General features: G+C 42.2%; 1 protein-coding gene across 1 annotated transcript in view; it reads left to right on the forward strand.

The window, feature by feature from the left end:
• Positions 1–26,145, forward strand: part of SYCP1 (synaptonemal complex protein 1) — a 152,745-nt gene that overhangs the window by 4,596 nt on the left and 122,004 nt on the right. Inside the window, exons 2-7 of the mRNA XM_072137680.1 lie at positions 2,342–2,390; positions 3,266–3,390; positions 17,492–17,546; positions 19,107–19,153; positions 19,281–19,445; positions 23,557–23,624. Of these exons, the coding sequence (XP_071993781.1) occupies positions 2,363–2,390; positions 3,266–3,390; positions 17,492–17,546; positions 19,107–19,153; positions 19,281–19,445; positions 23,557–23,624 (488 nt within the window). The 5' untranslated portion in view covers positions 2,342–2,362. The remainder of the gene's footprint in view (positions 1–2,341; positions 2,391–3,265; positions 3,391–17,491; positions 17,547–19,106; positions 19,154–19,280; positions 19,446–23,556; positions 23,625–26,145) is intronic.

Genomic DNA, 26,145 nt, shown 5'->3' on the forward strand with positions numbered 1-26,145 from the left:
ATTTGGGCAATGTGGGGGGGGGGGGGGGGCTGGTTGACCTCTGATGACCTCTGGAAACTTTCATTAAAATCTCGAAAACGATAGCGGCACAAACAAAAATTTCTGCTGCACAAACCAGCACAAACGTATCACAAACGTTTGACACCAATTTTGTTTGATTTGAACAAGGTGGGGGGGGGCAACTTCACTGAGGTGTGTAGTTTCTATAATGGGGTAATTTATGGGGTTTACTTTTATTTAGGCCTCTCAAAGCGATTTGAAACCTGAGCAGGTCCCTCAATAGCAGGATTTTGCATTTTTTATGAAAATGTGAAAAATCGCACCTAACGTTCAAAGGCCCATAACATCCTACAAAAATAAGAGGATGCCTAAAAAACCATGTCCACATAAATTAGACATTTAGTGAATGTTAGTTATTACATTTTTTTGCGGTTATGACTATGTATGGAAAAAGTAGAACATTTTGAAGTTCGAAAATCAAGAATTTTTCCAAATTTTCACCAAATATCTGATTTTCTCATAAATAAATGCAAAACATAACACCAAAATTTTTCAACTAACATGAAGTACAAAGTGTCACGAGAAAACAATTTTAAAATCACTTGGATATGTTAAAGCGTTTCGAAGTTATAACCATTTATAGTGACACAGGGCAGATTTGAAAAAATGGGCCGTGTCGTGAAGGTGAAAAGTGGCTTCAGCGTTAAGGGGTTAAAAAAATTAAAACCTCCTGTACAAAAACTTTTTTGGGGATTTTGCCATCTTCTGGCGCTGATAACTTTTTTATAATTTGGTGTACAGAGCTGTGGGTGGTGTTGTTTTTTGTGGATTTTGATGACGTTTACAATGTTATCATTTTTAGGACTGTACAGCCTTGTGATCACTTTTTATAGAATTTAAAAATTTTTTTTTAAATGACAAAAAAGTGCCATTTTCGGCTTTGGGCGCGATTTTCTGTAACGAGATTAAACGCAGTGAAAAACAGTTATCATATTTTGATAGATCGGGCACTTTCGGACGCGGCGATACCTAATGTGTTTATGATTTTTACTGTTTATTTATATTTATATCAGTTCTAGGGAAAGGGGGGTGATTTGAGTTTTTAGGGTTTTTTTTATTATAATTTTTTTTTAAACTTTTTTTAATTTTTATTTTTACTATTTTTCAGACTCCCTAGGGTACTTTAACCCTAGGTTGTCTGATCGATCCTATCATATACTGCCATACTACAGTATGGCAGTATCTGTGGATTTTACTCCTCATACATTACAATGTGCTGATAGCACATTGTAATGCATGGGTTAACCCAAAGTAGCCTCGGGTCTTCGTGAGACCCGAGGCTACCATGGCGACGGATCGCCGCTCCCTGATGACGTCACGGGGAGCGGCGGGAAAACACTGGCACCTATCGCGGATGTTACCGGTAAGCCTTTGCTTATTTTCAATACAAGAGGTTTTTATTTTCAAAAACCTATTAAAAACCTCAAAAAAAATTGGTATTTCCATAATCCCACCGATCCAAAAAATTGTCATATTCTGCTAACTTTTTCAGACTTTGACATATGGAGCTGCGTAAGGTGTCATTATTGGTGGGAATGATGATCTTTTCATTGGTACGATTTTGGGGACTGTACACCTTTTTATCAATTTTTATTAAATTTGATCAAATTTAATTTTTTTATGTGTTGCAAAATGACAAAGTGTCATTTCAGACATTTGAGCGCTATTTTCCATTACATGGCTCACCTCTAGGAATAACAATTTTTATATATTGATGGATCGGAATTTTTGGGATGCTGTAACATCTAACATGTTTATGACTTTATTTGGTTATTTTTAAATCGGTTTTAGGGAAAGGGGGGTGATTTCACCTTTTTTTTTCCTGTATATCATGTATATCCTGTATAGTACTTATACACTACAGTTTTGCAGTATATTGTAATTTCACTAGATCTGTAAAAGAGCCTGCTTACAGACTCCTTCACAAATCGTGCTATAACAGCCGCAGAACCCTGTGTTTTGTTGACCGTGTCATAGCAACTGGCTGACACCCACCGATGACGTCTTAGGAGGCTTTGGTCATATCCAAGATGATGGCACCCATGCGGTGCTGTCACTTAAGTGCCACCATCGTGTTTGATGGTAAGGGTTTAAAGAAATAAACCATTAATGTACTTCTTTACTCTAAACATGAGTACCTGTATGTATCTTCATATACCTTAACACACCAGCAGGGGAGAGGAGGTGAGTATCGCTGGAGGTATGCAGAATTATTAATCTGGAGCCCTAGTATGACGTACACAGTGTGCCCTAGGCTAATTAAAATATCTTCTTTTTACAGGTACCTGGTGTGTCAAGCTATATGAAGATACATGTCGCTGACACGACAGGTACGTATGTTTAGTGTAAATTAGTAGATTTAAAATAGCGGTAGCCATATAATGAAGCCAAAACCTGCTGTGTATCCTTAGTCAACATGTACAGTTACGTCATATGTCATCTCATAGCTTTGTTATGTTTTAACACAATAAAAATTTTTTTTAATGACCATATCTTTATTATACTTTAATGTACATAGTTTTGTTAGGTCTAATATTTTGCAGGACGAGACAAAGTTTTCATCGATACCATATTGGGAACTGTTTTACCTTTTGATTACTTTTTAAAAAAATTTTAAGTGTGGGGAAAAAAGCTATTTAACATGAGGTAAATACACTGCGATATATAAACCCAATACAGGGTTTAATGCATTTTTTCTTCTTGGGTCCAAAGCCAAGGATCGTGGCTATCAAAGAAACAGATTGATACACTACATTGAGGTCAAAGGGGCCACAATTTCAACCATTATCGCCAGCACTTTCGCTATGAACAAGTCATTACAGAAAGTGCCAAAATAAAGACCACTAGAGGACACATAACCATTTAGACAAGCAGGAATCGGTGCAGTTTTGACATTACCACAGTAAGGTGTTTTTTATGTTATGAACATATCACAATTTTTGCCAGGAAAACCCATTTTATATCTGTAACCATCATGTAAAATTAATGCATCATATGTATTTTACCTTTTTTTTTGTGGAGTGTTGAAATTGTATAAAGAAGCATCTGGATAACTTTGGGAATCAGCCTCCCTTACATTTACAATCCCCGTGGTTACTATGAATAAATGGATATGTACCCTGTCAAATATCTTGTCAAAACAAACATAACGCTGCACCAAAAATAGGTTGCTTGTACAATTCTTCCATTTTTTTTTTTTTTTTAGGCCACAGTATTTCAAACATGGAACATGAAACTCCATTCAGAATATTTCCTCTGCAAAGGACAGGCACCAGTCATGTGTCTACAGTTAAACCTCAGGTGGTGGTGGAAAACAGTTCATTTTTTCAGGTAAGAAAACAATGTTTCATTTTATAATGTGTAGGTGCATAATTAAAATTGTTGGTTTAAAATGATGAAGATTCTTTGAGTCATATCTAGTGAACTTTGTTCTGGGGCAATGGCCTGGATGCCCACAGAGAAGGCTCTGAGTGCCTCCTCTGGCACCTGTGCCTTAGGTCCGCCACCACTGGTCTATGAGAATGGAGGTGCATATAACTAAATGTTACAGCGATAACTTTGTGTATTGGTATCCAGGGAAACATTGCCAATGTCTTGCCACATATATTAATACAGAGATAGTCCGATATCAATCTTCCTAGCAGACATCAATCAGGCAACAATGACACATACATGTGTCTGTACAGGAATATCTGCTTTAACACAGTTGTGCCATCCGCTGCACAGATTGGACAGGACAGAGGACAAATCAAGGTGCATGCAAAATAGCTGATCGGGATGCCAAAAATGGCAAGCACCAACTCATGCCAGTATTTGTCTTATAGGCTTGTAGTACAAAAACAATGCCCATATTTTTGACAATTTTGAATTATCCTCAGACAAAATATTATATTAAACACGATGAAAATAAAAACAACAGGACTGTACATAAAAAAACAAGCCCTCACACAGCCACATTGACAAAAAACTCTAAAGTTATGGCGTTGGTAGGCAACAATGTACCGTATATTCCGGCGTATAAGACGACCTGGTGTATAAGACGACCCCCCTACTTTCCTGTTTAAAATATAGATTTTAAGATATATTCGCCGTAGAAGACTACCCCTTTTCCAACGCATACAAAACACCGGTAAAAAAAAAAAAAAAAACAGATTTGAATTTAACATGGTCCTTTTTTCAATGTAAATTCTTATGACATGCAGGTATATAGCAGGAAAACTGTCGCTCATGAACATAAGGCATACAACAACAACATTACCATTACAGCACAGCCCCCAGTAGTATACAGCACAGCCCCCGGTAGTATACAGCACAGCCCCCGGTAGTATACAGCACTGCCCCCGGTAGTATACAGCACTGCCCCCGGTAGTATACAGCACTGCCCCCGGTAGTATACAGCACTGCCCCCGGTAGTATACAGCACTGCCCCCGGTAGTATACAGCTATGCCCCCAGTAGTATACAGCTATGCCCCCAGTAGTATACAGCTATGCCCCCAGTAGTATACAGCACTGCCCCCAGTAGTATACAGCACTGCCCCCAGTAGTATACAGCACAGCCCAGCCCAGCATAAAAAAAAAAAAACTTATATACTCACCCTCCGGTGGCAATATGCAGCAAAGACTTACCGGCTATGGAGAGGGCTCAGCCCGTGAGCCCTCTCCATGCACCGGGACCCGCCGTATAAGACGATTACCGGCGTATAAGACGACCCCAGAGAAGACAGAAGATTTTTCTGTCTTCAAAAGTCGTCTTATACGCCGGTATATACGGTAAAAGATTTTTATGAAGGTAAAAAAAACAGTCAGAAGAAAAACATTAGATTCGTTTTTTTAAAAAAATACTGTATATACTCTAGTATAAGCCGACCAGAGTATAAGCCGAGACCCCTAATTTTACCACCAAAACTGGGAAAAACTATTGACTCAAGTATAAGCCGAGGGTGGGAAATGTATTGGTCACAGCCCCCCACCCCCCAGTATATAGTCAGCCAGCTCCCAGTAGTATACAGCCTGCCAGCCCCCAGTAGTATACAGCCAACCAAAACAGATTTGAATTTAACATGGTCCTTTTTTCAATGTAAATTCTTATGACATGCAGGTATATAGCAGGAAAACTGTCGCTCATGAACATAAGGCATACAACAACAACATTACCATTACAGCACAGCCCCCAGTAGTATACAGCACAGCCCCCGGTAGTATACAGCACAGCCCCCGGTAGTATACAGCACTGCCCCCGGTAGTATACAGCACAGCCCCCGGTAGTATACAGCACTGCCCCCGGTAGTATACAGCACTGCCCCCGGTAGTATACAGCACTGCCCCCGGTAGTATACAGCTATGCCCCCAGTAGTATACAGCACTGCCCCCAGTAGTATACAGCACTGCCCCCAGTAGTATACAGCACAGCCCAGCCCAGCCCAGCATAAAAAAAAAAACAAAAAAAACAAAAAACTTATATACTCACCCTCCGGTGGCCCCGATATGCTGAGCTGCTCCCCCGATGTCTGCGTGGCTCGTCTTCAGTGTTCCACGCCGTCTTCTTTCTTCTGCCGGGCGCCGCCATTGATCTTCCCCGGCAGGCGCCTAGTATGACGCGCCGCTGCAGAAGAAGAAAGAAGACGGTGCGGAAGACTGAAGACAGCACAGCTTGGACATCGGGGCCAACGGAGGGTAAGTATGCGCCAACGGAGGGTGAGTATGTCTTTTTGAGGCTGCCGGCAGCTTTTTGAGGCTGCCGGCAGCCATCGCTGTGCAAACACTCGCGATCGGTGCTTGCACCGTTCGCGGGTGTTACCGGTAAGCCTTTGCTGCAATATGCAGCAAAGACTTACCGGCTATGGAGAGGGCTCAGCCCGTGAGCCCTCTCCATGCACCGGGACCCGCCGTATAAGACGATTACCGGCGTATAAGACGACCCCAGAGAAGACAGAAGATTTTTCTGTCTTCAAAAGTCGTCTTTTACGCCGGTATATACGGTAAAAGATTTTTATGAAGGTAAAAAAAACAGTCAGAAGAAAAACATTAGATTCGTTTTTTTTTAAAATACTGTATATACTCTAGTATAAGCCGACCAGAGTATAAGCCGAGACCCCTAATTTTACCACCAAAACTGGGAAAAACTATTGACTCAAGTATAAGCCGAGGGTGGGAAATGTATTGGTCACAGCCCCCCACCCCCCAGTATATAGTCAGCCAGCTCCCAGTAGTATACAGCCTGCCAGCCCCCAGTAGTATACAGCCAACCAGCCCCCAGTAGTATACAGCCTGCCGCCCCCCCATCACTTAAAAAAAAAAAACTTATATACTCACCCTCCGATGTCGGCGCGTCCCGTCTTCTTTCTTCCCCGCGGCTCTTCTTCTTTCTTCTGTCATGGACGCTGCCATGTTTTCTTCCAGCAGGCGCATGTATGACGTGGCCGCTGCTTACGTCATAGATGCGCCGGCCAGGAAGAAAACATGGCCGCATCCATGACAGAAGAAAGAAGAAGAGCCACAGGGAAGAAAGAAGATGGGACGCGCCGACATCGGGGAGCCGCGCCGACATCAGAGGGTGAGTATATAAGTTTATTTTTTTTAAGTGGGTTATTTTTTTTAAGTGGGTTTAGTAATAGACTTGTGTATAAGCGGAGGGGACGTTTTTCAGCACATTTTTTGTGCTGAAAAACTTGGCTTATACACGAGTATGTACGGTATACTAGAAACAGTTTATAAAAGTTAAGACAGATGAAGATCCCGAAAATTGCAATCAAAGAAATTTTGAATGTTCTTTTTTTTATGCGTTTGTGTATAATTGATTTGGAAAGCGCAGCAGAATATGATGTCGCTATAGAAATATAGATTATTATTACATTTTACCATAGTTAAATTAATGTGTTAAATAAAGTTGAAGGATTGTGCGCAAACAAATGAATAATAATACATTAGATTCTTTACTACATTTCTCATTATTTTGGAGGTCCAAAACATTTTAATCTGTATATATGTAAGACTTCTTTCATGAGAATGTAGGCCATGCCAGGGCCGGGACCTGGGTGTAGCATATGTTCAACTGGAGAGGTGAAGAGGGAAGGGGTTCTGCCAGGCCCACGTGTACAACAAAAGATAGAGCACGCTCTACCATTTTTTCCAGCATGATACGGCGACACACATGTGTTCTCACTGTGCTGTGCACAATATCCTCATATGGCGGTCGTATGCCAGCTGACGTTCATATGGATAGCATGTGGCTGCCATATACATCATGTGTAAGATTCCTAAGTTAGTAATTCTGTGTAATTTTGCAAAAGTGAAAATTTAATTTTTTAATTGTGGACGAGATTGTGCCTGCCTTATTTTGTGGTTTTATCAGATTTTCTTTATCTCGACTAATGTTCAGTTTTTTTCTGCTTGTTGCACATCAGCACAATCAATTAAAGTTAGGGTGGGAATGAGCTCAACTTTCTTCTAATTGACAGTAAAAAATGTATATTCACAATACTACAGTACAGTTGGATTGCAGTATGTCACAGGAAATTGATAAAAGCGGGCATCTCCCAGCATTCCCCACCAGATCTTTGTTCCTAGAGAAAGCTATTTCATGTGTTTTGCTGTGTTTCCGAATTCCCATTGTGACCCTGGTTCCATTATTGACTCTGATCCCGTGCTGCCTGTCCTGACCTACCGCTCCGTCTCCGACTCCTCCGATCCTGTGCTGCCTGTCCCCGACCACGAGTTTGCCTTACGAATCTGTACTTCGCCTTGGCCGCTACTGTGAACGACTCTGCGGCGGGCTCTGGTGAAAACCGGGTATCAATTAAATTCCGGTCCCAGGTGTTAGCTAATGTCATTGTCCGCGGTGGTACAGAGGATCCACTACCACTGATCCTGACAGTAAGATCACACTGAGGTTCTGCTACCTGTTCTGGCTGTCCCCAGCAAGTTGCCGTGCAAGGTCAGCAACATGGACAAGTCTCTGTTATGCTACAGCAGCTATTGTGATCCCGGCAGCAGCAGCATCCAGTTCCTGTGGTACCCTTCGCTACTGCGGGCATATTGGCTTCTGCAGAACCCAGAGTGCGTCTATCCATGCCATCTAAATACGATGGTGATCCCAAGTTGTGCAGGGGGTTCATCACGCAGTGCTCTCTGCACATCGAGCTTATGCCCAAGCAGTTCATCACGGATGGGTCAAAGGTAGCTTTCGTAATCAGCCTTCTATCCGGGAAAGCTCTGGCATGGGCTACATCCCCCTGGGACAGTAGAGACTCTGTCATGGCTCACTTCACCACGTTCCTTGCAGAATTCTGATCCGTCTTTGAGGAACAAACCTGGGGATCATCTGCTGAGACTGCCCTGCTGAACTTACGCCAAGGAGACCCTTCTGTTGGTGACTATGAGGTTCAATTCTTAACCTTAGCCTCCGAGCTGGCCTCCGAGTCTTGTTGTCTCATGGCTCTCCATCCGGTCTCTGCTAAGCCATCATCCTCGTCTCAAGCCTCTGGAGGGTGTTCCCGCTGCTTATCTGGACTATGCTGACGTCTTCTCTGAAAAAAAATATGTTCAGTCTGCACAACCTTGTTGCGTTGGTGCTATTGATCCAGGGATCCAACCCCAGGTAACTATAGTAAAATTAGGATCAAGCACTTCAAATGGGTTTTAATATGCAGCAAAACAGCAAAAGCGTATGACGTTTCGGCCACTATCCGGCCTTTGTCAAATACTGTGAAACAATAAGCGAAACATACATTTATACCATTAATAACGTGAGAGTATACAGTGGTAAAAAATATATTTACAGATAAATCCATACAAATAAGCAGAAAGAGAAAAGTCTTTCAAGAATGTAAATATACATCAAAATTCATGGTGGTATAATGACATCAACATACAATCTGGAAGCAGTATTATAGCATATAGATCAGACCAGCCACTAGAACAAAATACCATAGCCCAGAAATAGTACATGTATAATCAGTAAAGGTCCAGGATAATGCAGGTGAGTATATGAATTCAGCATACAACGATCTCTGAAAAGTAAACAAGTACAGGTGAGTGCTTACCCAGGCTAAAAGTAGAGTTTGGAATCGGTATAGGAGTTGGGAATGGTGCATGCTGCACGCTATGGAAAGCACTAGCATCTTCTGCTAGGGGTCGGCTATTTAAGCCGGAAGTCACTCCCCATGAGGGCGAGGAAAGGATGACGCGGCGCACTGGATAGTTTGAGTGCAGATGTGCCTAAAGTGGATGGTACACTGCTAAGACTTCCCAGTGGTTCCCAGTAGGAGCCGTAGTATTGTACAATAGACGTATGTATCCTAATATGAACGAACTGGACCTGATATTCTCTGCAATGCTATTAGGACTATGTGTGGAGTCTTACCCATCACTATGGAAGAAGGTGTTCTATAATCTCTGAAGGAGAAAAAACAGAAGTATTCAAAATCAATGTCATACAGTAGATAACATCGCATACAAAACACAATAGAAGAAGATTAAATGAAACTGTGTACATCATAATCTCTGTTGAGTCCTCTGGGTTTAAGCGTCTGCAAGGTGTGAATCCAGAATGCCTCATGCTTTTTCAGCAGTTGGATCCTGTTTCCACCTCTCCTCAATGGTGGAACATGCTCTATAACCTGGAACTTCAGTTGTGCCAGGTTATGATGCATTGAATGAAAATGTGCTGGTAGTGGTAATAGCAAGTTCTTATTTCTTATGGTGGATTTGTGTTGTCCTATCCGCTCCTTGATACTCTGGGTGGTTCCCCCACGTACGAGAGTCCACATGGGCATTTTATGATGTAGACCACGAAATTGGTATGGCACGTAAAATAGTCCTTAATTGGGAATCTCTTCCCAGTGTGAGGATGGAAGAATTATGTCTTGCCCAATAGGACTTTGTGCCATACTGAGTGAGATTCCTGGGCTTCGCTAATTATTACCGGCAATTAATTCCACACTTCTCTTCTCTCGCATCTCCCAATGTGGCCTTAACAAGCAAAGGTGCTGATCCCAGCCTCCAACGGTTGAGGAAGCATTCTCTAAACTGAAGTCTGCCTTTGCTTCTGCTCCTGTTCTGAAACGGACAGATTTGGTAAAACCGTTCCAGCTTGAGGTTTATTCCTCCTCGGCAGGTACCAAAGCTGTTCTCCCTCAGAAAGGGCCCAAAGACTGAACGCTTACCTGTGGTTTTTTCTCTTAAAGCTTCTCTGCAGCTGAGCGGAATTGTTCTATAGGAGATTGGGAACTCCTGGCCATTAAACTTGCGTTGGAAGAGTGGCGCTATCTTCTGGAAGGAGCTCATCATCTGATCAGCACATTCTCTGACCACAAGAATTACCTGTAACTTCAGACTTCTTAGTGTCTCAATCCATGACAAGCCCGCTGGTCCCTTTTTCTTTTCACGTTTCAATTTACTGATCCATTTTCGCCTTGCTGAAAAGAACTTCAAGGCTAATGCCCTCTCTTGTGCCTCTGTTGTTATTGGGGAAGAACCGTCTCCTCGGCATATCATCCCTCCTGAACGGCTGCTTGTGGCCACTCCAGTGGACCTCCTGTAGCTGCCTCCTGGCAAGACTTATGTCCGACCTGCCCTTCGGAGGAAAATTTTGACTTGGGGACATTGCTCTTGTGTGGCTTGGCATCCTGAGGTGCAGCCCTCTGAAGCCTTCATTTCCTGTTTCTATTGGTACCCAGGTCTGGTCAAAGACATACAGGATTTTGTGGGTTCCTGCACTCCCTGTGCTTGTAATAAACCTACTGGCCTCCTGATGCCGTTGCCGATACCCAGCTGCCTGTGGACTCGCGTAGCTATGGACTTTATCACAGATCTTTCATCTTCCTATAGGAATACCGTCATCTGGCTGGTAACCAACCAGTTCTCCAAGATGTCCCATTTTGTCCCACTGCCAGGTCTGCCATCTGCTCCTCGCTTTGCCAGCCTGTTCTTCACCCACATTTTTCACCTACATGGACTTCCGCTGCACATGGTTTCGGACCGAGGGGTCCAGTTTGTCTCCCGCTTCTGGCCATCTCTAAGTAATCAGCTACAAGTGAAGTTGGACTTCTCTTCTGCGTATCATCCGCAGTTAGATGGACAGGTAGAGTTAACCAAACTCTGGACTGTTACCTTCGTCATTTTGTCTCTGCCCTCAAGGACGACTGGTCCACTCTGTTGCCGTGGGCAGAGTTCTCCTATAATTCCCTGGACTCTGAGTCTGCTGGGGCAGCTCATTTTTTAATTGTCTACGGGTGAATTCCACGCTCACCTCTTCCTCTGTCTGTTCCCTGTGATGGTCCTGCGGTGGAAGAGTTGGTGCAGGACCTCAATTCAATCTGGGAACAGACTCGTCATTCTCTACTTCGGGCGTCTGCCCGCACCAAGACCTAGGCTGAAGAGAAACGCAGGTCTCCTCCAGTCTTTTCTATCCGGTTGATAAGGTGTGGCTATCATCCAGATACGTCTGGTTGAAAATCCCTAGCTACAAGCTTGGTCCACATTTTTTGTGGCCTTTCCAGGTGGTGAAGCGCTTAAACCCTGTGGCGTATAAACTCCGCCTTCCTCCCACTATGCGCACCCAGAACCCATTCCACGTCTCTCTCCTGAACCTGTCATCTTAACCCGCTTCTCTCGGCAATCTCCTGCTCCTGCTGTAATGGAAGTTGATAAAAGCTGGCCTCTCCCAGCATTCCCCACTGGATCTTTTGTGCCTCGGAGAAAGCTCATGTGTTTTGGTGTGTTTATGAATTCCCGTTGTGACCCCGGTTCCGTTATTGACTCTGATCACTTGCTGCCTGTCCTGACCTACCACTCTGTCCCCGACTCTTCCGATCTTGAGCTGCTTGTCCCGACCATGAGTTTGCCTTACGAATCTGTACTTCGCCTTGGCTGCTACCATGAACAAGTCGACTCTGTGGAATGACCTGGTGGTACCACGCCACAACAAGTCCAATCAACTTTGCAGCGGGCTCTGGTGAAAACCGGGTACCACTTAGACTCCGGTCGCAAGTTTCTGCTTATGTCATTGTCCGCGGTGGTACAGAGCATCCACTACCACTGATCCAGACACTGTATATTGTTTTAGGAAACAGACCCCCTAGGGTTCAAACAGTAAAAAAAGCTTAACCACAGTATGTCATCATTGTAACAAGAAAAATGTACGCCTTTCATGATTAGCTATATTGGTAATGAATTGTGGAAGCGCTTATGAGCAACAGAAACTCCTCCATTAAGTGGTACGCCAAACAAATATTCGAATTGGACTTTTGAATAAAGGTTATGAACTTTTAATCAGTGAGTGTCGCACTTTAAACATACAAGTCTGTTTTCCACGGGCCAAACATGATCATGTGCAGCTGATCTTAGAGAAATGGTTAATTTTATTAGTGAAAAAACATTTGACAGTGAATGTTATCAATAAAAGATGGAGTGAGCCTATCAGTTAATTTTAACAGGCACGATTTCTCTGAAGTTAACCTCTTAGTGACCACCCATACGGATTTCTGCAACGGTCACTAAGGAGCCTTAGGCTAGGCCGACGGGTTTCTCCGTCGGACTAACCTAAGGTTTGCTCGGGCCCCCCTTACATGGAAGAGCAGTGCGGACCCTGCTCTAACAATGTTCTGATCCGGCTGTTAACCTGTCCGATCCCACGGTGATTGCCTTGACTGCGGAATCGATGTACCTTGCACCCCGCGATGCTATCACCGTGTGCTGTCTTCGCAGCTGGGCAGCCCATGGCTGAGCCGAGTAGCTGCCCTGTCAGCCTAAGAAGATATGATTTTTTAAAATAGCTAATTTGTTTCAAAATGTTTTACCAAATTCACCTTTTTTCATAAATAAATGTTAAATATATCAACCAAAATTTCCCACTATTTTGAAGTGCAAAATGTAACGGAAAAACAAACTCAAAAACACCTTGGGTAAATAAAAGCCTTCTAAAGTTACAACCAGATAAAGTGACACATGCTAGTTTTGAAAAATAGACCTTGGTCATCAAGGTGCAAATGAGCTTGGTCACTGGTGTTAACCCCTTAAGGACGCAGGTTTTTGTTCGCTCATTTCTCGCTCTCCACCTTCAAAAATCTATCACTTTTTAATTTTTACGTGTACAGACCTTTGTGAGGGCTTATTTTGTGCGTAACAAATTTTACTTTCCCGTAATGTTATTTATTTTAACATGCCGTGTACTGCGAAGCTGAAAAAAAATTCCAAATGTGGAAAAATTGAAAAAAAAAACACGTCACGTTCTTGTGGGCTCAGTTTTTACGACCTTCACTCTTCGCTCCAAATAACACGCCTACTTTATTCTTTGGTCCGGTGCGATCGCGGTGATACCAAATTTATATAGGTTTTATTGTGTTTTAATACATTTTCAAAAATTAAACGAATGTGTACAAAAAAGAAAAAACATTTTTTGCCATCTTCTGAAGCTAATAACTTTTTCATACTTTGGCGCACGGCGCTGTGTGAGGTGTCATTTTTTGCGAAATGAGCCGACGTTTTCATTGCTACCATTTTGAGGTCTGTGCGACATTTTAATAATTTTTTATTCCATTTTTTATGTGATGTAAAAAGGTGTAAAAGTCGCATTTCGGACATTTGGGCGCCATTTCCCGTCTTGGAGGTCACCGCCGGCCGTAACCGTTTTTATATTTTGATAGATCTGGCATTTTGGGATGCGGCGATACCTAATGTGTCTGATTTTTACTGTTTATTATGTTTTATATCAGTTCTAGCAAAAGGGGGTGATTTGAATTTTTAATATTTTATTAATTTTTTTTATTTTTGAAACTTTTTTTTTTCTTTTTTTTTCACTAATTCTTAGACCATCTAGGGTACATTAACCCTAGATGGTCAGATCGGTCCTACCATATACTGCAATATTTCTGTATTGCAATATATGGCATTTTTGCAGCTCATTCATTACAATGAGCCGCTGGCTCATTGTAACGAATCTGCAGAAGCCAGATAGCCTCGGGTCAAACGAAGACCCGAGGCTACCATGGCAATCGATCGCCGCCCCGCGATGACCTTCGGGGGCGCAGCGAACGTAATAAAGATGGCGGCGCCCACGCGCCGCTGTCTTTTAAATGCCGCCGGCGACTTTGCCTGCGGCAATGAAAGGGTTAATAGCCGCAATGGGTGCAAGCACCGACCGCGGTTATTAGCAGTGGGGGTTTGCTGCAATATGCAACAACCCCCACCTCTGTATGAAGAGGACTCAGCCCGTGAGCCCTCTTCATACTTTCCCTGTACCTCTGCGCCGTAGAGCTACGGCGCAGAGCATTAAGGGGTTAAAGCAGGGGTAGGGAACCTATGGCTCGGGAGCCATATGTGGCTCTTTCTATGGCAGCATCTGGCTCTCAGACAAATCTAAGACACACACAGCGATGACCACTGGATGCAGACCGGGATGTTACCACTGCCGGCGTCCTTTGTGTGACCAAGGTGCAATCGCCGCACCATTGCATAGGTGACAGTACCTGTGTTATAATATAGAGCAGCATCCACTCCTCTCTATGCCATTTCGTAAGCAACGATGGCAGCGGCGCCTGGGTCATAGAGAAGTGCGCGGGAATGATGAGAAGCTGCTGAAGGGAGAGCAGATAGGTGAGTATTCCCTTTTCTCTGACTACCTATCTACTGGGGGCATGTGCTGGAACTACCTATCTACTGGGACCTAGGGGCATGTAATGGGGCTACCTATCTACCTTGGGCATGTGCTGTTACTACCTATCTATTGGGGAGCCTGTGCTATGGCTACCTATCTACTGGATAGCATTTACAGTGACTACCTATCTACTGGGGGTTCATGTGCTATGGCTAACTATCTACTGGGGGAATGTGCTTTGACTGCCTATCTAATGGGGGGCATGTGCTGTGGCTACCTATCTACTGAGGGCATGTACTGGGGCTATCTATCTATTGGAGGGTATGTGCGGTGGCTACCTAGTTACTGGGGGCCATGAGATGTGGCTACCAATCTACTGGGGTACCTACTGGGGCAATCTATCTACTGGCAGCATGTTCTGTGGCTCCCTTTTTACTGGGGGGCATGTCCTGGGGTCACCTATCTACTGGGGGGCATGTGCTGGGGATAGCTGTCTATTTGGGTGCACGTGCTGTGGCTACCTATCTACTGGGGGCATGTCCTGGGGTCACCTATCTACTGGGGGGCATGTGCTGTGGCTACATATTTACTTAGGGCCATGTACAAGGGCTACCTATCTACTAAAGGGGAAGTGCTGTGACTACATATCTATTGGGGGACATGTGCCGTGGCTACTTATCTGCTGGAAGGCATGTGCGTATTGTATGGCTCTCACAGAATTACATTTTAAAATATGCTGTGTTCATGGCTCTCTCAGCCCAAAAGGTTCCTGACCCCTGGGTTAAAGGAAAGAAAAAAAAGTGATGTTAATATTGCTATTCAGTTTAATGTGTCAGTGTTTAACTTGTTTTTCAGCATCTGTTGCAATAGAACCCATTCCCGTTTTTTGCATGAAAAACTGATAAAACGGAGAAAACCAACCCATCCACTGATCCACTGTTAGTCCACAGGACACTGCATAGGATCTATATGGTGACTAGCCTAGCAGATTTCATCACATGGAGGAGCATGGAATATGTAATAAGTAGTAGAAACCAGCAATGAAACAATTACATGAAGCATATAGTCTGTGCTTTGTAGGCACTTAAAAGGTTAATGGCTGCAGATGAAGTGTATGACACACAGCTTAAGGTGCAGAAAGAAACAAAGAAACTTCAGCAGAATTACAGACTGGGATGGAGGGACTTATACTGAAGATAGGAGATCTTTTACCTCACTATTTTCTATAGCACTAAAAATACTTAGCTACACACAGAACACTGTCACATGTCCTTCCCCTCTTCTCTCCCCGTGAAAGTGTATCTCTACATGTGCTGGAGATGCGGAGAGGCGCAGGGTTCCTTTTTGCACATCTTCTGGTCCTGCAGTGTACTCACGCCATTTTGGCAAGAGCTGGGGAGAGTTATCTCCACATTGTTTGTTAACAATAAACTGAATTATAGAAAGAAAGTGTATCTCTAAACAATTCTACAGAGTTACAGGAAAATGTAAACAGCCAGGAGACACAACTACTGTATTGCCAGGCTTATCTGAGGAGCATAGCATAGAAAATGCTGCACATAGCTAATTGAATATAAGCAGAGGGTGGGAAATGCATAAGTCACAACCTCCAGTATATAGCCTGCCAGCTTCCTGTAGTATATAGCCTGCCAGCCTCCTGTAATATATAGCCTGCCAGTCAGCCCCCATGTAGTATACAGCCAGCCCCCATGTAGTATACAGCCAGCCAGCCTCCTGTAATATATAGCCTGCCAGTCAGCCCCCATGTAGTATACAGCCAGCCCCCATGTAGTATACAGCCAGCCAGCCCCCATGTAGTATACAGCCAGCCAGCCCCCATGTAGTATACAGCCAGCCAGCCAGACCCCATGTAGTATACAGCCAGCCAGCCAGACCCCATGTAGTATACAGCCAGCAAGACTCCATGTAGTATACAGCCAGACCCCATGTAGTATACAGCCAGCCAGACCCCATGTAGTATACAGCCAGCCAGCCAGCCAGACCCCATGTAGTATACAGCCAGCCAGACCCCATGTGGTATACAGCCAGCCAGCCAGACCCCATGTGGTATACAGCCAGCCAGACTCCATGTAGTGTACAGCCAGCCAGACCCCATGTAGTATACAGCCAGCCAGACCCCATGTAGTATACAGCCAGCCAGACCCCATGTAGTATACAGCAAGCCAGACCCCATGTGGTATACAGCCAGCCAGCCAGACCCCATGTAGTATACAGCCAGACCCCATGTAGTATACAGCCAGCCAGCCAGACCCCATGTAGTATACAGCCAGACCCCATGTAGTATACAGCCAGCCAGACCCCATGTAGTATACAGCCAGCCAGCCAGACCCCATGTAGTATACAGCCAGCCAGACCCCATGTAGTATACAGCCAGCCAGACCCCATGTAGTATACAGCCAGCCAGACCCCATGTAGTATACAGCCAGCCAGCCAGACCCCATGTAGTGTACAGCCAGCCAGACCCCATGTAGTATACAGCCAGCCAGACCCCATGTAGTGCACAGCCAGCCAGACCTCATGTAGTATACAGACAGCCAGCCAGCTAGACCCCATGTATTATACAGCCAACCCACCCACAGTTTGCCCAGCACATAAAAGAAATAAACTTACATACTTACCCTCCGACTCTCCACGCGGCTCCTCTTCTATCTTCTCTATGCGTCCACACAAGCATATACAGTAATTGTTCTGCTAGATAAACCTGCTGTACAATTTATGAGCAAACATTCTCTACTCATATTTGGTTTACTTTATGTAGGCATGTGCCCTGTCACATATACAGAAAGAATACATATTTAATATGTGCTTTTTCTTAGAACCTAAAATCTCTTCATGGATCTGAAAATAAACAGCACATGATCAGCAATTCAGGTATACATTTCTTTAACCAGTTTTATGAACTGTATGTGTATGTATGTATGTATGTGTGACTGCGATACGATACCCAGAAAAGTAAAGTATATGCTGGATATGATACTTTAACCATTTCCCGCCGATGCCCTTTTTTGTTTTTGCGGTTTCATTTTTCACTCCCCACCTTCAAAAATCTATAACTTTTTAAATTTTCCATGTACAGAGCTGTGTCATCGCTTTTTTTCAAATTACACTTCAAAATGGTGGTATTTAATATCCCATGCCGTGTACTGGGAAGCAGGAAAAAAATTCCAAATGCAGTGAAAGTGAAATTGGTGCAAAAAATGCATTTGCGGAGTATTCTTGTGAGCTTGGAGTTTACGGATTTCAATGTACGCCCCAAATGACATATCTTCTTTATTCTTTGGGTCAGTACCAAATTTGTATAGGTTTTATAATGTTTCCATACATTTACAAAAATTAAAACCTCCTGTAAAAAAAATGTTTTTGGATTTTGCCATCTTCTGGTGCTAATAAATTTTTTCTACTTTGGTATACAGAGCTTTGGGAGGTGTTTTTTTTGCGACTTTTGATGACGTTCACAGCTTATCATTTTTAGGACTGTACGACTTTTGATAATTTTTTACTGAATTTTTTATATTTTTAAAATGGCAAAAAGTGCCATTTTCGACTTTGGGTGCTATTTTCAGTTAGGGGGTCAACGCAGTGATTTTTACTGTTTATTTATATTTATATCAGTTCTAGGGAAAGGGGGGTGATATGAATTTTTAGTTTTTTTTATTATAATTTGTTTTTTATTATTATTATTATTATTACTATTTTTCAGACTGCCTAGGGTACTTTAACCCTAGGTTGTCTGATTGATCCTGCCTTATACTGCCATTCTACAGTATGGCAGTATATGGGGATTTTCCTCCTTATTCATTACAATGTGCTTTCAGCACATTGTAATGAAAGGGTTAACACGAAGCAGCCTCGGGTCTTCATGGCGACGGATCGCCGCTCCCCGATGACTTTCACGCGTCAATTTTTTTTCCCCGATGACTTTCACGTGTCCAATTTTTTTTCGTGGATGTGCAGACAGTGAGAAAAAAATTGCAGCATGCATTATTTTGTGTCTTATGTGGGCCATGTACATCCATAGAAGTCAATGGATTTGCAAATAAAAGACTCCACATGCTTTAAATCCGTATGCAGACTGTTTTTTTTTTTCCCCCCAAAGGTTGCAAGGCAACCAACTGGGCAGGGCATGAGGTAGATTAGAAACTCATCAGCTTTTTTTTGCATACGTTAAAGAAACGGATGGCGTACGGATACATTTTTATTCATTTAATTTAATTCTATTATATGGATAAAAAATAATCTCAATAATAATAATAATCTCTAAAATAATCTTCATCTCAATAATCATAATCATATCCATAATAATAATCATAATCTCCATACTAATAATCATCATCATCTAAACAATAGTACCGAGATTTCGATGCATCGTGCAACCCTAATATATATATATACACACACACATAATTTAATTTTTCTATGCTTTCTCTTTAGAATGCATTTCACTCAAAGTTTCACCGATGACAGTTAATGAAGAGGAGGTATGTTTGTACATTTCTAAAACCTTTGTAACATGTAACCTTTGTAACCTTTGTAAAGTGCAAAATTTTAGAATTTGAATGATTCCTGTATCTATTAGGGTTTTGTTTGTATATATTTTTTTTATAGAACTCAGAATCTCATAATCAGCTATACTGCAAGCTGAACAGAGAAGTAGAAAAAATTAAGAAATGGAAATATAATGTAGAATTTGAAATAAAGGAAAAAGAAACCAAATTACAGGAAAAAAGAAACATTATAGATGCCCAGAAAAAAATAATACAAGATCTGCAAGTAAGTAAATGATAGTTAATGGTAAATTAAAGATTACCTCATACCTAAAATACAATCTTGTCTCAATAGGCATTGGTTTTCCTCTTTTAAGACACTTGTTAGTGTTTTTTTTTTTTAATAATGTGGCCTTAAGTGATTTTTGCACCATTCCATACTTGTATCATATTTGTTTTCACTTTTACCTGCAGTTATTAGATACAGATTAATGCCATGTAGGAGGAGAGAGTTCTGTGCAGCTGTGAGCAACTTAATCATAGTGATGAAATTTATAAAAGTGATCATGGCTGGCAAAAAGTGCCACATTTTTGGCATGCAGCTATAGGCCACTCTGCTATCATTGGAGAGGGGAGGGATGAAGAGTTCTCATTCCTTCACCCTTCTCCAACTGGTTGTGAACATATGGCCATGCGAAAGGGGCCTCATGCTGATAAGGCTGGTAGTAACTCAATACAGTAAATCTTTGAAAGGTTGAATTCCAGTTTGGTAAGCTCAGTGTAGCGCTGCGTAATCTGTGTGCGCTATATAAATAAAGGAATTTTTATTATTAATTCCATACCAAAAATCTGTATCAATCATTGATATAATGCAGTTTCTACTGCAGTTTATTATTGCGCATATGTAGGTTATGTGAATCACTGCAGATAAGGCTGCCACACGCACCACTTTGTCTGCGTTTAAAGAGAGAATGGAAAAGCATTTCCAGCCTTCTTTTCTTGTGTTTTTAAATGTTTAAATGTGATTTATGGTGTTTTTTTTATATTTGGACAATAAAATACTGTATACGACTTCTTTTTAGGCTATATTCACACACGTGTGCCCGCTGTACCGTAGCATGGCAGGCACACGGGCAGAGGAGGAGGGGCTGAGTGCCTCTCACCCCCACCCCTCTCCATAGAGAAACATGGTGCATGGCGGCGTATTCCAGGGAAAGATGGGACATGTCCTACCTCGCATCGGAGTTTCGATGGAAACGCTTGCGATCGGGAACGAGCCGCCGGTGTTTTGCATTAAATTAATGAAAAACATTGGCGGCTCATTCCCAATCGCAGGCGTTTCCATAGAAACGCTGATGCGATCGGGCCGTGGCCCGTCCCGGCGGGTGCGGCTTTGTTTGCATTTTCAAACGCAGACAAAGCGGTGCGTGTGGCACCAGCCTTAGCCACTGGAGTCTCTGCTGCGACCCTGTTGTCAGAACAACTCTTTTTTTGTTCCAATAATTGTGAGCCCAAATAAGAAGTGGTGAAAAACACACTATCAAGTACAAATCATTCCATTGTATGTTTGTATTTTGCATTGTACAAACCTGTGTAGGCTTAAAGGGGTATTCTCGTCTGGGCATTCACATTCAGTTTGATAAATCTGCCATATATAAACATTTCTTCAATTAGATGTTATTAAAAAATATGTTCCTGTGTGAAGATAATTTCTCATAAATGTAGTCATTCTGTCCCTTAGAAACGAGATGGCTTCCTCGGTTACGACCACGTCACACTCTGGCAGCGGTGGCCAGACATGCGCTATTGAGTCCTGTCTGACCTCCAGGATTCAGCAATCATTACCACAGGACGGCTGTGCGACATGTAGTAAATCCCGGACATTTCATACACAAAAACCTTTTGTTTCTTTGTGCAATCTCTCCAGCAGACGTGGCCGTATCCGAGGAAGCTATCTCGTTTCTAACGGACAAAATGACTACATTTATGAGAAATTATCTTCACACAGGAACATATTTTTTAATAACATCTAATTGAAGAAATGTTTATATATGGCAGATTTATCAAACTGAATGTGAATGCCCAGACGAGAATACCCCTTTAAGCTCACAATCACAGATGCAAAAAATTTTTAAGCTAGAATTAGGGTGCATTCACACATTGTACTTAAATGGGTTACCCCATGAAAGAAAATTCTCAAATTGCAATGCCATAGTGATGATAACACAATGAAGATGATTTTTTAACCCTTTATTTTGCAATTTAATCAGTTTTATTGTTGGTTTAGCACCTAAGGCTGCTCAGTGCAAAATTCCATGGTGTGGGCGGGTACTCTATAAGCAGACACTTCATGATCCATCTAGTTTTGTGAGCTGACAATCTTGTTCATATACACTTTCATTTAGCTTCTGAACATTGTACTAGTACCTAACACATAGAGAGAGATGATGAGATACATTGGATGCCTATTGCACATAATGACACAGTCAGCTCTTCTACTACATCTTTGCTATTCCACAACACACTCGATCTGCTGTACCTCCCCAGATAAACAACTTATCTATGTGTAGTTTGCAGTTGTCCCCATGCTGCTGCTGCTTCAGGAACTCAGATTCTGTGTCTCGGTGTGCATCAGTGAGTGAGCTCCATGCTGACTGACTGCAGGGGGCGGAGCTACAGTGTGGAGACAAACTGCACAGCCATCACACAGGAGTCCAAGATGGCAGCCCGACCCTAAGTCAGAAGTTACAGAGTTGTGTCTAGGGGGAACTAAAATGGAACGGAGTTCAGACACTCACTTACTTCTTGCCAGCCAACACCACATGGGGAGGAAAGAGAAGCTGCAAACAAACAACTAGCAGATAAGTTATTTGGGGGAACGGGGAGGCAGCCACATATCTGTGAGAACAGAGATGTAGCAGAGCTGAGTGAAAAAGTCTGTCGGCCTCTGTGTAATATGCATCTCATCTGTCTCCTCTCTCTTTCTATGTGTCAGTGTGTTAGTACAGTGTCAGAAGCCAGATGAAAGTGTATATACACCTGTACCCTGATAATCTAACCACTTTGTCACCCCACAGGTGGAAGTACTAATTTTGCTATTTCAAATTACTTTTTATTTTTTATACTCTTTATTGTCCCACTAAGGGACCTTGATCCCTGATACCTATGTACAGGCGGTCCCCTACTTTAGAACACCTGACTTACAAACGGAACTCAGGATTTTGCTAATTTACTGTTCTTTATTCTTAGACACCTTTGATAACTGTTACAGCTGTTTATTGTAGCCTGTAATTAAGATTTATTGTTAATTCTGGTTCTTATGACAACCCAACATTTTTAAAATACAGTAGTTATGGAGACCCAAACATTTTTGCTCGGAGCTACAAATATAATAGTATACAGTTCCGACTTACATACAAATTCAACTTAAGAACAAACCTGCAGAAATCCTGTACTTAACCCAGGGACCGCCTGTACTGCAGTGCATTGTAGCTGACAGTGGTTTACTGACAGTTTGCCTGTTAGACCCAGTCTTGGTGGCCTATTAACCACTGTTCATGGAAGACACAGAGGTCTTCAACTGACCCCCGGCTGCCAGGGCAACCCACCTGAGAGATCTCCCTGCCGGGCATACACGACATGGCTCTGGTTTATGTATGGATCAGCAGGGCGACTGCTGAAAGAATACTGCAACTTGACTGCATAATAACAGTTTTGAATGCACAGGTGAGAGACATGAACTGAACAGGTTAACTTAATTTTCAAGGGGAAAACCTGTTCAATAAATGTGATTCAACTAAGGGTACGGTCACACGTTGCAGTTAAAACTGCATCGCAATTAGTTTTGGGGTGGTTTTAGGTGGTATTACTTATTTTAACAAGTAAAAGACATCAAATCAACAGGTGAATGAAATTTGTGGAACAGCTTTCTCCTTCAAAATCAAATTCACCCATTCAGTTCATGTCTTTCACCTGTGAAATTGACAAAACTGCACCTAAAACCACCTCAAAACTAATTGCGATGCAGTTTTTACTGCAACGTGTGACTGCACCCTCAAACCACATCAAGACTGATTATACTGCAGTTTTAACAGCAACATGTGACTCCATCCTAATGCATAACATGATTCTATTAGGAATGCATGCATTTTGGTGGAAATGTATATGCGCATGAGCCCCTTCTCGTTCCAGTTGCATTGCTTTTCAAAACGCTATACAAACGGAATGTGTAACCGCACCCTATAGGCCCAATATGTTAGTCCTTTTGAAATGTAAATTTCCAAGTGACATACAGAGGTATAAGGCCCAATTTACTCCTAGATTTATCGAAATTTACCTTTTTTTCTTACATTACAAACATACAATAACATCTTGCTTGTTTATATTACATTTCCTAGTTTGAAAATGAAAAATTAAGGCTTCATCTGGAAGACATGATACATGAATATGAAGATTTAGTAAAACAGTAAGCTCTAGACAAATATGTGTATATAGAGAATGGAAAAAAATTTCCAGCCTTGTTTTCTTGTGTTTTTAAATGTTTAAATGTGATTCATGGTGTTTTTTTATATTTGGACAATAAAATGATCATTTTAAATAAATAATTGTATTTAGTATTGCTACATAACTTTTATTATTTGGATACTGTATCACGACTTCTTTTTAGGCTATATTCACACACACACACACACACACGTGTGCCCGCTGTACCGTAGCATGGCAGGCACACAGGCAGAGGAGGAGGGGCTGAGTTCCTCTCACCCCCGCCCCTCTCCATACAGAAACATGGTGCATGGCGGCGTGTTCCTGGGAAAGATGGGACATGTCCTACCTTTCTCCCGGCTACGGAGCGGTATGGCGCCGTGCGCCCATTGCCGGCCTATTGGGGACTTATATACGTCCCCCAACAGCTCTGTGAATGAGGCCTTAGTGGGATGAAATTGAGTTTTTAGTGATCTTTTAAAGCGGTTAGACACTTTCCAAGCAGTATTAGTAAACTTGCATGTTTGAAGCTGTGCATTTACTCTGATTGTGTCTTCTGTTTTTAGTTGTGGCCACTTAGTTCCATTCTTGTGCTGGTTCCGGAATAAACAAACTCCTTGTTCCTATGTGCAAGGTGTGGGTTGTCCATGTGACATAATTTATTAGGGACCTGGCCGTCCACAGATCATAGTGCACTCTTGCTCAGAAGAGACTGGAACATGCACAGTATCAACCAGCTTTTTCTTCCCTCCTATACATCCTCCCCATCCTGTCACCCCAACTGTGTAATATCCAAACTCCTAGTAAAAGTGATACCACACATGGCGTTTTGAACCCGTTTTTTGGTCCATTTCTAAGCAGTCCGTTAAACGCATGTGTTGAAAATCGCATGTGTTTTTTGAAAACACACACGTTTCTGACAGGTTTTACCAATTATTTAAAACTGGTCAAAAATGGATGTGGTTTCAAAAAACGCATGCCTTTTTGGACGGACTGCTTAAAAACGGACCAAAATCGTGTTCAAAACGTCATGTGTGGCATCATCCTTAGGGTGATCGCATCGTGCTTTCTATGGAAATGCCTGCGATCGGGAACGAGCCGCCGGTGTTTTGCGTTAATTTAATCACCCTTAAGAGAAAAAAATGCTCAGGCAGAAGTTTTCCTTATCCAGAATTTTATAATAAAATATAATAAATAAAAAATGGCAGTTTTATATCGCATATCAGTTTATGCTAGAAACATCTATACAATATATCATGAACACATTTGTAGTTGAACTTATACAAAGATAAAATAATGTTCAACATATATATGTATTAGCCCGGACATCTATTGCTTGCAAGGAAAATCTGGTTTCCCTATAGCAGTGGTGACGAACCTATGGCACAAGTGTCGGGTGGCACTTGGAGACCTCCCTGTGGGCATGTGGGCTGTTTGCCAGGCACAGAGTTTACCAGACATGGTATTTTCTTACAGTCTCAGGCAGTCTGCATTATTTTAACCCCTTCCCGACATTTGACGTAATAGTACTGCATGGCGGGAGGTGCGTTCCCGCAAAATGCAGCACTATTACATCAAACTTCTGGCCCCGGCTCCAGAACGGAGCCGGGGCCAGAAGCTGAGGGTGTCGGCTATATATTATAGCCGACACCCGCCTCTAACACCCGCGATCGGAGATTTCTCTGATCGCGGGTGTTAACCACAGCGGCGTGTTAGGGGCATTTAAAGTGAATCGGACCGCCCCCCAGCGCCCGGGGCTGCGCGATCCTCCTCCATGAGCCGGGTCCGTGGCTGTAACTCACTGAGCACTGTGTAATGTATAGATCAGTGGATTGCTTGTTCATGCTTACTTGTAAAAGTAAATTATAAAAGTTAAAAACATTAGATAAAAACATTTTATAATAAAAATAATTAAATAAAGTTAAAGTCCCCTAAACACAAATATTCCCTATACACATGCAATAAAGTGAAAAAACCCCCACAAAATTACCAAAAAACCCCACATATTTGGTATCGGCGCGTCCGTAACAATCCATACAATAACTCAGAAATATTATTAGACCCGCTCAGTGAATGCCGTAAAAACAAAACCCGAAAAACACGCTAAAATGTAAATTTTTCATAAAATCTCTACACAAAAATGTTCTAAAAAGTGATCAAAAAAAAGTTGTGCACCAAAATGGTACCACTGAAAAGAACAACACAACACGTATAAAATAAGCCCTAAACTAGCTCTGTCAACCAAAAAATATTAAAGTTACGTCTCCGAAAAGATGGCGATGCAAAAACAAATGAGATTTCCTCTATATTAGTTTTTATCCAGTAAATTGTAAAAATAAATGAAAAACTATATAAATGAGGTATCACCGTAATCGTAGTGACCTATAGAATAAAGATAATATAGTATTTTTAGTGAAAGGTGTACAACTCCAAAAAAATACGAAAAGTAAACCAAAATTGACAATTTTCTTTTCACCCATACATTCAAGAGTTAATGAAATCTC

This window comes from Engystomops pustulosus, chromosome 2 (assembly GCF_040894005.1).
Source record: "Engystomops pustulosus chromosome 2, aEngPut4.maternal, whole genome shotgun sequence".
In the NCBI taxonomy this organism is placed as follows: domain Eukaryota; kingdom Metazoa; phylum Chordata; class Amphibia; order Anura; family Leptodactylidae; genus Engystomops; species Engystomops pustulosus.